The sequence below is a fragment of the Neolamprologus multifasciatus genome, chromosome 16, assembly GCF_963576455.1.
Source record: "Neolamprologus multifasciatus chromosome 16, fNeoMul1.2, whole genome shotgun sequence".
In the NCBI taxonomy this organism is placed as follows: domain Eukaryota; kingdom Metazoa; phylum Chordata; class Actinopteri; order Cichliformes; family Cichlidae; genus Neolamprologus; species Neolamprologus multifasciatus.
Genome location: NC_140454.1, coordinates 22,020,344 through 22,032,286, shown reverse-complemented (window position 1 = coordinate 22,032,286; position 11,943 = coordinate 22,020,344). Strand labels below are relative to the sequence as shown.

The window sequence follows — 11,943 nt, the reverse complement described above, 5'->3', positions numbered from 1 at the left end:
ATTTTCTTTTACATCATGTGGATAACGGGGTGGGTCACTTATACAGGGAAAACTTGCACCACAATGCACTATGGGAAAAAGGTAAGCTGACAGTGGTGCTGTGATGCTTTGCGCAATGTTCTGCTGGTAAACCTTGGTTCCTGCCATCCGTGTGGATGTTACTTTGACATGTACCACCTACCTAAGCATTGCTGCAGACCATCTACACCATTTTATGGAAGCAGCGTTCTGTGATTGCTGTGGCCTCTTTCAGCTGGATAATGTGCTCTGTCACAAAAAAAAAAGTTGAGGAGCAGAACAATGATTTTGAGGTGTTAACTTGGACAACAAATTGGCCAGATCTCAAACCAATCAAACAGCTGTGGGATGTGCTGGACAAGCAACTCTAAACCATCGAGCCCTCACCTTGCAACTTATAGGACTTAAAGGATCTGTTGCTATCTCGGTGCCAGATACCACAGCAGGCTGCTGTTAAAAAAAATTAATTAAAAACAGAGTAGGAGTCTTGGATAGAACTAGTCACAAATCATATGGCCGAAGCAGCAAAATATGGCAGGATAAAACAGAATAAGCAATAACGTATAACATGAGCAATAACAATGAGATATTTTCTGCATTAATTTATCACACTCAGTTGCTCAGCTCATTTTAATGTGGCAAACATGCAGAAAAAATTATTAAATGAGGCCCAGTGGGAACACGAAGATGCACTCCAGTCTTAAACAACACAAGCAGCCAGAGAAACTCACAGCACAGTGGGTTTCAGTGTGACACTGAGGGTCACATTGCAATACCAATTAGCCTAACTTCTAAGCTATTTGAGGGGACATTGGGGCATAAAGCACAAGAACTTGTAAGGAATTTGAGAATAACTCGAAATGACTTTAGTTTTCTTTGCCTGCAGCTACCAAGGTTGCAGGGTGTGAGATGGCCAGATTTTATCCTCTAAGGATCACAGAGAGTTCACACCCCTGTGTGTGTGTGTGTGTGTGTGTGTGTGTGTGTGTGTGTGTGTGTGTGTGTGTGTGTGTGTGTGTGTGTGTGTGTGTGAGAGAGAGAGAGAGAGAGAGAGAGAGAGAGAGAGAGAGAGAGAGAGAGAGAGAGAGACCAAAGCTCAGTGCTAATGAAGAAAGATAAAATGTCTGGGGCCCTGCAAAGGGTTAAGGTTTTGGTGTGAGCTGAGGTTAGCTTAAAGCTTGGGTTGATTTTCCACAAGGAATGAAAGTCAATGCAAAATCCTAACAAACACAGCTGCATTTGCAATTGTGTATTACTCATTTTGTAAGGACATTAACATGATTAGTGCATCATTTTTGCAACTCTCAAACAAGTCCTAATATCGATATGCACTGATATGGATATGCATGTAAGTCAGCATAATTCCTTTCATGTGATTGAAACTGCAGTGCCCTTCAGTGTGTTAGTGTGTGTTTTTGGTAAGAGCTTTTGCAGTAAGGAAAGTCAATTCTGAAGAGCCGAGCTTCCTTCCTGTCTGACAGGCATCACAGGCCAACAATAACACACATTTTCTCTCTATTTTATCTTTCTCTCTGTGTCTGCCTGACAGCAGAGTACACAGATCAGACAGGGATGGACCAAGTGAATGGTAAACACATGCATAAATACACACACTCACAAACAATCATGTCAAGCAGCAGGACTGCCTGGAAATGGCACACATGCAGGGAGCAGGAATGTTTTTTGTTTTTTTTTTTGCTGTTTTTGTTATATACCCTGGTGTTACTGGCAAATATATCTATATATGTATTTTGTATCTGACTTTAACACTGGTTTAGGTCTATATTAGCAGATGTGACTGCTTTATAAAAAATAAATTATTTGAAGTTTTGCAGGTTTTTAAAAAATGAAACATTGCAATAAGCTCTCGCTTATGTTTTCTCTTAATTATCAGGAACAATGCTGACCTCAGCTGGACCAAGTGAGTTACTGCTGTTGTTTACCCTCCTTTATGAAAAGCAGTGGGCATCAGAGAAAACTGAATCATGTAGCAGTTCACCCGCAGAGACAGTCTAACAGAGCATATCAGGGGGAAACGACAGACAAAATGGAAAATGTAAGGCAAAGAATTGAGAAACAAAAGACAGAGAGAGAGGTGAGGAGAAGATGTCCAAACAGGTAGGTAGATGGTGCCATAATGGTGAGAAAGAGGTGAGAGCCAGTCAAAAGAGAAAAAGCAAGATGAGCAATATTCAGACTAAAGCATCCTACGCTTAATTAATTAGAGAGTGAACACACTGCGGGGCTCTCGGCTGCTTGAAAGAGAGTTAGGCGTATAACATCCTCACAACACACAACCAAACTCAAAAACCCAGACACGTGCAAAAACACGCATGGAAACGCACAACAAAGGAACCCCGTCTGACCTCTTTTTCAACAGTATTTTAGAGGAGACACAGCGAGAGTGAAAGCAGGGATGAATAACATAAGGAGGAAAGTGCACAAGTTGGGCAAAAAGAAAAGAAAGAGAGAGAGAGAAGAGTCAAAGGGAGGCAGAGATGAAGCGAAGATCAGATGAGAGGCGATGAGACCAGATGAGGTAGAGATAGATGGTAGCAGCGGAGGAGAGAAATGGAGTGTGAGATGAAAAAAAAGGAGAATGATGCTTGGGGAGAGAGTGGAGGAGGAGGGCAGATTAGATGGAAGAAGGAGAGGCAAAAAAAAAAAATAAGTGTAGTGAAGTGCAGTGGAGAGGAGAGAGGAGTGGAACGAAAGACGAGCAGCGGGCAAATGAGAAGACCAGAGACTGGAGACGCTGTGACCTCACATGCTCGGCTGCAATAACTCTTTGAAGATCATTTCAAGGTTGTAGATAAGAGGGAACACATCCAGACAGGGGGAGGAGGGTGATGAAGGAATGGGGAAAGGGGGGACTGTGGAAGCGAGAAGACCAACAGGAGACAGGAAGTAAGAAGGGGGAGATGAAGACAAGAAGTACGAAGTAAAAAGAAGAGAGAGAAGGAGAGAAGGATTAGAGGGAGGCATGGGGAACCGTGAAGAGATAAAGCGATAGTGAGAGAGAGTGATAAAGACCACAGAGAAAATGATTCAGTGACTCAAGTTGCCATCAGGCATGCAGTAGTGTGTGTGCAAGTGTAGAGGCATGCATGCGTGAACATGCGCATGGTGTATGCATCGGTATTTTGGAAACATGCAAAAATGTGTGAGCTTGCATGCAGGAGTGTGTGTGGTTAAGTGTGCATGCTGGGTGCATGCTTTCTGGCAGGAGTGATTAAGTACTGCGAACCTTCACGCCAATAAACAACCAGGCAGGCTATGTTCCATTCCTTAATGAGTTACCCTTATCAGTTCTCCTCTCCTCCTTCTATGCATCCTTTATTTAATCTCTCTTTCCATTACCTCCTTCACTTTCCCTCCCATATGTCCCATTATCATTCGTCTTGCATCCTCCACTTATGCTCCTCTTTTAATATTTTCTAGCTCAACAGCTTTTTCAGTCTTATCTTCATTTCTCCTCCCTCTTTTTTTATTCATCCTTTTAATTTTCCAAGAAAGAAACAAAGGAGGAGATAGTAGTGACACTCTTGTGTTTTTAGAATCTCAACAGATACGGGCCAAATTAGAAGTCTGACATAAACTATATGATCAAACGATACAAAAAAATCGGTGTTGCTTTACTACTTTGGTCCAGCCAGAAAGCAACTTTTGAATGAACTACTATAAAATATTGTACATTCATGTTTCTCTGAGGAAGGTTAATGAGCTTGGTGGTCCTTTGACTTATGACTAAATAGATGCAAAATTAACTTATGCTGTCCTTCTGCTTCAGCAGCACTTTGTGTTAGAGCCAATTAGCATGTTAGCATGCTGATGTCAGTATTTAACTCAAAGCCTCGTTGGGCATAAATGCACACAGAGCTGCTTGCACTTCTGTAGACCCATAGTCTTAGTTAAACAACTCCTTAGTGCAGTCTCCGTTAAAGCAAGTGGATAAAACACCCAATTAAGAATATGTCTACTAAATGACACATATTCTCCATATGGAAACACGATGCTCACAACATATCACACATAGGACAGCGAACTGTAACATGCTGAAGAACGGCATTTGAATAAAAAACAACAGCATTAAAGGGACAAATTTAAAGCAGTAAGCCTCATAGAGTTAGTTACATTCAGGCAGATCTCACTGTTAGATATAAATTCAGCCAGGTAACTGAAAAAATAATCAAAGCCTCACCATCTCTACACATTAGCACGCATAAAGCCTGAGTGCACTTGTTCAAAAATTTCTGATGAAATGACATTAATCCAGTTGGAACCACTGAAGTGAAAGCCAAGATTAAAGACGTTACGAAGGAAGCGTTTCAGTGTCCAAATGGCTTTTGATTCATTAAAAAGCACCCCTCTCCCAAACTGTCAAACTGACGGTGCAGTTTGCAGCAGCTTCTCAGGGCTCGTTCATGCACATGTTGACGTCAAACCAAAATTTAAAAAAAGAAAAACAACCTGGTCATGACTTGAACTAATGCTTTCTGGTGTGTTGCCTTCCATAAATCAAATTAACCGCAGTTATATCTAGTTAATGGGATTAGAGCAGGGACACAATGTAGGAGACATCAATCTGGTTTGGAAGTCAGCCATGAATTTGGTTCTTTCACATCTTACAGGGTCTCTGTGGCCAGCTGGCAGGGGCTGTTAGTCCATGATGATTTACAGTAATGTCTCCTTGCTGCAGTGGTGGCTTCAGTAATTGCGTCATATATGCACTATAGAGTAAAGCTAAACATAATCAATATATGATTCTTTTTACATGGCTTTGAAACCTAATGGAATAGTTCCACGTTTTGGGAAACACCCTGTATTCCTTCAGGACAATGTATAGCACGGTCTCATTCGTTCTCACACAGATATGTAGCTTAGCATATAGATTAGTATCAAGATACTTTAGATTTATAAACTCTACCACACATAATTTTCTTCTTTTTTCTTACAAAAACTAAGTGGGATAACAGCAAGCTGTAGTTTTACCAGGAGCTGAAAATAATTTGGCTGAAACCATTTCTTGGCCGAGCAAGTCCTAAGCAGAGGCTCCAGGAAGTCACTGTTCCCAGCCAAGAAAGAGACACATAACTAGACCCTGAAGCCATACATTCTTATTTAGGCACAAATCAGATATGCACCAGTAATGGGGAACTTCAGGGAAGGTAGCAGACTCCTACTCTTTATGCTAAACTAAGCTGAGATAAGCTAGTCTCCTATTAGTAGCTGTTTCTGTAAGACTCCATTCTTCCACAGCATTTCCCACACTTAAAACTGGCTTAAAATAATAAATGACATATCATATTTATTTACTGCTATGACTAATACGGGCGCTGACATGTATTTAGTTTCAAGTGGGAAGTAGGAAATCTCAAGTCTGAGTCCAAATTTTCAGCTGGAGCACTCCTTGAAGTTGGATTTCCCGCTTGGAAAGCCCCACCAATCTTGACAGTACAATCCAACATGGCAGCAGTGAGTGTAAACAGCATTAAGACTATAACACTTGTAATGTGTACTACCTCTGTTGTGTATTTCTTAATGGCTAAATAAGCCACACGTAGAGAACCGTCCACACGCTATCTGTAAATGCCCTGCACAGCTGTATTAAGCACAGAAAAATAAGCATTGTGTTGTGTATTGCTAGTGATGGATGAACAGCATCACATGTCTAGGGAGCAAAACAAATGCGGATTTCCCTTGCATTCAAAGCTACCAATACTGGAAAGCAGTCAACTCTGGAATGAAGTCACTCCCACCTCTGACATCAGACTTCCGATGTAAAAGCAATACAGCATATCGCCCATAATATCCAACGGAAAGCAACCACTTTATCTAATCAAAACAGAGATGACATTACTGGAATCCTCCTATTTCACTCTAATTTCTCTGAAAGCATTGTTTTAAAAATGAAGACATACAAGGCATTTAAAATGCTCATAATTGTAAAATACTGATATTTTTATTTTTCAAAAATGCAGCAGAAATGTTTTATGCTTGACACAATCCAGCCATCCGCTGAGTCAGTAAACCCATATATGAAAAAAATATTCAGTCAATCAAACATTTGTTAAATGTTATTTTTATATCTCTTTGTAAAAGGTCTTTGCTTACCATCCACAATTTTTTTTTTCAGCTTTCATTTTTCATGTATTCTGTTGACAGGTAACTAAAATCTCTCATGAAGAAGTTACTTAGGATGAGAGGAGGTTAAATAGGCCTCGCTGTCAAAGCTGCAATGTAGCTGCACGAATGAGGCTGGGAGGGGGGAAGGAAGGGGTTGGATAGGACACAGATCAGGACAAGGAAGGCAGAAATAAAAGGGAGTAAAATGGGAGCTTCTCAGCGCCATCGTTATGGCTTTTGGTGAAGTTCCTGGAATCGGGGTTTTTAGTTGGAGCAAAGAAAAAACAGTTTTTAGCTTCACAGTAGCAACCAGATAAGACTATGACTTCATAAATGCTTCATATCTTATTATGATGACCAAAGCACCAAGTACTCACGCTAAAATCAGCCATTATTTCCACATGATGTAGTCTGGGTGGGAGGGGGGGGGGGGGTGATAATTAATTTAACTGCTTTCCCGGTGTCTCTTGATAGAAATTTGGAAAAAATATTGCTCCATTAAGAGGATGTTAAGGCGTAAAAAGCAGCATGTTTGCCTCACACTGTAACACAAAGCAAATGTGATTGTCCCCTCTTCTGCTTCACCCAGACTCCACCTCATTTATCAAATCTGGCAAACAATTGGCACCATGGTGGCAGGTAGTAAGCCAAACATCGGGCTTACTACCGATAAATCGTTGGTGACGCCGCCACATTTCTCTACGAACTGTGGGTGACAGCGTCAAGAGAGTCTAAGCAACAAGACTTCTTTATTTTATTTAGGAGGGGTTGGCAGGCGTGATGGCGGCTTTTATATTTTAATGGGTGCAATTCAGTCGTGGGTTCGTAAAACAGTGGGGCTTGAAAAAAACAACAGAACGAATCCTTGAATTTTGAGGGACATGCTGTGATTTTCGACAGCATGTGTCCCAAAAAAAAATCTTTCCCTCATGCCTTCTGTAACAACCCCGCAGGGTTATTAGTAGAGGTATTTAAGCCTTTTGTTCTTTGAATGTTTGGGGAGACATGCGGTGATTTTTGAACTCCTGAACAATCACCATCTGTCTGTAAATCTTCAGATTACATTTTGGTTTTTTAGGTAATACGGGTAAGGCCTTGACGAAGAATTTTAGGAATGCGAAGGGAAGGAGAGCAGGAAAGGTTCAAAGGGTTTGTGGTTTTTGGCTGGTGCTCAATCATCAAACCAATATTGCATTATCTACACAGTACTAGCTCATCTTCCCAATGATCAAAAAAAGACAGGATGGAGTGAAAAATGTCCTATATTTCAACAACTAAACAAGTACCTAAATGCTCACATTGTTAAGAATTACTCAAATGACTGTGCATAGCAAATATAGTCTGTAAATAAAGGTACTGTGTACATATTACAGTGGGTTGAGATAGAAAGACAACCAGCCTTGCTTTAGGACATCTATACAATAATATAGTAATATCTGAAATGAAAGCAATAATGTGGTTAAATAAGTCATGTTTTAATGCAAGAGCAGGTAAATGCTGTAAATCATAATATATCATCTGTATCTTTCCATTCTATTTACAAGAGTTTAACACATAGCTGGTTAGAGTGATTCTTCAGTAAGTCTGGCAACACTTCAGAGGCCCCTTCTTCTTCTGAAGCTAATTTCTTTCTCTTGGCACACTTTCCATTTCTGTGTGTGTGTTTTTCTTCTTCATATCACTCTATCTCCCTTTGTCTTCCTCACTCTCACAGCTGTTAAATCCCTCTCAATGAAATCTTAATCTCTTTCCCACCATCGCGCAAACTTTTTCCTTCAGCTTATGTTGTCTTTTCAATCCCCCTCTTCCTCTTTCTCTGCTTTTTCCTTTTTTGTTTTTTTTTTACATCCATCTCTCGCTGAAATTTGTTATTTTTCTCCTCAGCTTAGTTTGATCCTTGGCAGATAGGGCCTTTGATCTTTTAATGGAAAAAAAATGCTACATTCACATTTCACAGGTTGTTCAAGTTGACATCAGCAGTCTGTGTGTGTGGTACTTCATAACTCAGTTCTGCATCTACATCTGCTCTCTTCAGCCTCAGCACGGTTTGCACTGCGCAGCTCAGGTGCAGTAAGAGATGTAAAGTAACTGACCCCTTTGCCACAGTGCTCCTCATCCTCCTCCTCAGTTGTAGAAAAAGCAGATTTAAAATCCAAAGCAGGTTTTCAGACATTTGATGGCTGTCCTGGCTCATCGGGTTATGAGCAAATGAGTATCTCGTCTGATCCAGTTTTAGGTTTCAGTTTCCCAGACATGCAACACACAGCTGTTTGTCTTTACATCCTGTTACTGAAAAATGTCTCTCTGTCATTCCTTCTGTAACAATCCTGCAGGGTAATTAGTAGAGGTATTTAAGTCTTTTGTTCAGTGTGTGTGTGTGTGTGTGTGTGTTTAAGTATGGGTGTGTGTTGTATCTATGTGCTGCGGTATCTTGCTGCGGTTATACACGCGTGGTGGAGTGTGTGTGCGTGGAGATGTGTGTGTGTGGCAAGTGTGTATTACTATATGGGCTATGGTGTGTGTATCCCTGGTGAGGATGCCCCATCCTCATCCCGGCCACCGATCCAGGCGTCATTGGGGTCATTGGCGTCGCAGGAGTAACGGGGTGAGACCCCGGGGTCACGGGCAGCGATCCCGGGGTCAGAGAGGTCATGAGGGGGACATCGTCGGGTGAGCGGCGCAACGTGAGGGTGTAATCAGGTGGGCAGGTGAGGCGCACAGTGTCCAGTGTGCTGTAGATGTCCTGGGTGTCCATCCCATCCAGCGCATCTAGAGTATCCAGGGTGTGATGATGGTGAGCGTTGTTCCGTTCATCTGCTGAGGCAGCGTCACACTCCAGCTGCTTCACCTACAGGTTTGGAAAGTTGGACGAGAGAAAACAATGAGGTCAAGTGGAGAGAGAGAAAAAAGGGTAAAAAACAAATTCATTATTAAATAACCACATCTAGGGCAGCAACTGAGTATTGTTTCTATGATAAATTAATCTACCGGGTATTTAATCAAGTAATTAATTTATCATTACTCCTGAATAAAAGATAACATGAGAAACTAGTTTAATGGGTTTGGATTTCATGTTTTGCCCAGCAAACAGTCCAAAAACCGAAAAAAATATTGAATTCACAGTGAAATAAATCTGAGAAAAACACCAAATCCCCACATGGCCAACATCAGCACAATTATGTATAAAGCCACAGTTCAGTAAAATAAACAATTAATCGTTATACCTACTTCAGTGGGCAATTTTCTTCCCTTTAAATACCATTTAGCAAGTGCTATGCAAGACCAGCATAAAATATCACTGGTTTATATAAATATATAATGAATGCACAAGCCTCTAAATGCCACCTCAATCTAAAATGAGAAAGCGATATCAAGTGAAAGCTCTCAGTGGGTAGCATATGATAATAGGCCTTCTATTATCATACTTTCACTTCAAACCTGGCTAAACCAGACACTGAGCCTCCTCCAAAATAAGCACCGCTTTCCTTTGCCGGGAAAAGCCTCCATGTTCACAGCACCACCAACAAGAAGATGTGAATAAGAGCATCTGACATTTAATCAGGTCAAGTTCCATTTATCAATGTGGTCAGACTATTATCATGATGTTGTTTGCCTCTTTCAGGCACTACTTGATATTTTAGACATGGCATGGTTTTTTATTTTTTGGAGAAAATATTATATTTAACCCTACTTTTTGAGAACTTTGATATATCAAATATACACATGTGATTCAAAGGATGGGTAGTAAATGACAACATAATCCTTCAAGTCTTTTTGAGCAGTAATGCTATTAAATTTTGCATTATTAATGTTGGTCTGGGTCAGCAAACAAACAAACAAAGAGCTATTTTGATAAATAAATCAAATCAAAATCTGCATTTAAACACCCAAATATATTTCTTCACATGTTCAGGCATAGGAACATACTTTTTGAATGTAGCGATATCAACATATAAAGGACGGTAGTCTGGGCACTGTGTCGCACATTTGTGACATGTGTTATTAAATAAAAATAGAAAAATAAGAATAAACCCTTAAATTGACCAATTAATGCCTGTGTATCATATTTGAAAAAAGGTATTTTATTCATTGTTGAGACTTCTACATCATCAGTGTGATTTTTCCCCCTGAATAACTTAAAAAATGACACAATACAATTTTAAGCCTGATGCAGCAAATATGACACAAATGAAAAAACAGAAATTATTATTAAATTCATTTTTTTAAACAAATTTGTCTAATAGTTCCAACTCTCCATTTGTTTAAAAAAAAAGAATTTTCTGGCAATTATTTCATGGTTCAGACTTTAAATGGTTAAAGGGACGGTTTAATAAGCAAAAGTGTGGTTTGTTGCCTGAGGGCAACACCGTGCCATGGAGGCTTAGCTTGCTCGACACGACAAGTATTCACTGGTTTTAGAGTTATTTATTTATTTGATATATCATAATTCTGTTTTTATTTTTATTTATTATAACAACAGCACAGGGCATAGTGGTTGTGTAATCTCTTCTATTTATTATTTATTGATTATTTTTGTTGTACTGTGTGGCTATTGTTCAGTTATTCATTTTGAATCATTTGTTTCCAGTTGAATCTTTAGTGATTTTGCAAGCCTTTCCTACATCTTGTACAAAAAGGATTCTGCAAAACCAGCACAGATGGACAACAGGGGTTTGGCTGCAGAAGACAATTGAATTTGTTGAAAACCCAAGAACTGACTAGAGTTTTTGAAAATAAGGCATTTAATTCAATCTCAATTGAAATTTTACTATAATTTCTAATCAGGAACCTGATTTTAAAAAATGCTTAAAACAAAATGTGTCAGATGGGCTTAGAGGTATTTGCATGTGATCTTTCATATATACTAAAGTAATTTGCACTGTATGAAAGTCATGATGAATGGGAAAGATTGGCAGGCACTCTGCGTCTTAGTGTTGTTAGTTATGTCCTCTGTCAATCGTGGAAGGAAATTATGGGGGAACAAGAGCAAAAAACATGATAAATAATAAAATAATATTAACTGAAAGCTTGTGTGTTAATTGCATATATTAAAAAAATAAGTTTTGAAATATGTCTCATAGTTGCTGTGGGTCCATTTCTGACCATTCTCTAACTCCTTTACCTTGAAATGGTGCAACGATGTATGAGTCATTGTTCTACAACTCAATTGAATAAAACATATTTAAGGCTCTAACCAGACCGCCTTTTGTCAGCTCCATTACCCTGTGATTGAATCTTGTGCTTCAGTGAAGCCACTATATTGTTACAGGGCAAGCATGTCTCTTAATGCATGTTTATGGAAGCAAGAGGTCTGTCTGCAATTAAAATCAATATAACACTGATTATTGGCCCAATTTTCTGATATTCCATTCCAGAGCCCCAGACTGGTACTCGGGTCCCCCTATGCCACCCCATTTTTAAAAATCCTAGATGCACCTGCACACCGATGTGAGACATTCACATTAGTGAGATCGCCTTTAAAGAGTCAAATGTCTTGGTAAACTGGGATTTCATTGTACCTGATTCAGAGCCAGCTGATCCATAAATCAAATCAAATCAAATTCTATCTACCTCATGCTATTTGTCATATAAACCCCTCCTGGCTTTATTTGACGGATTTTTAGGTATTACTCTACATCAGCGGTGGGTAATTAATTTTCCCAAGGAAAACTGGGACCTTTACAGAGGGCCACACAAATAAGTTGAACTTAGTTTTGGTCAGTTAACTTTATTTCTTTATAAATAAGCATATTGGTGCGGCCTTCCTCAACAGTCCAAGTTTTGCCTCCTGTTCTACAA

General features: G+C 39.7%; 1 protein-coding gene across 1 annotated transcript in view; it reads right to left on the bottom strand.

Annotated features, from left to right (window-relative positions):
• Positions 1 to 971: 971 nt before the first annotated feature.
• The window catches only part of LOC146500820 (neuroligin-4, X-linked-like), a 29,430-nt gene continuing 18,458 nt past the window's right edge, over positions 972 to 11,943 (bottom strand). The window contains exon 9 of the mRNA XM_085135893.1: positions 972 to 8,992. Within this exon, the coding sequence (XP_084992019.1) occupies positions 8,585 to 8,992 (408 nt within the window). The 3' untranslated portion in view covers positions 972 to 8,584. The remainder of the gene's footprint in view (positions 8,993 to 11,943) is intronic.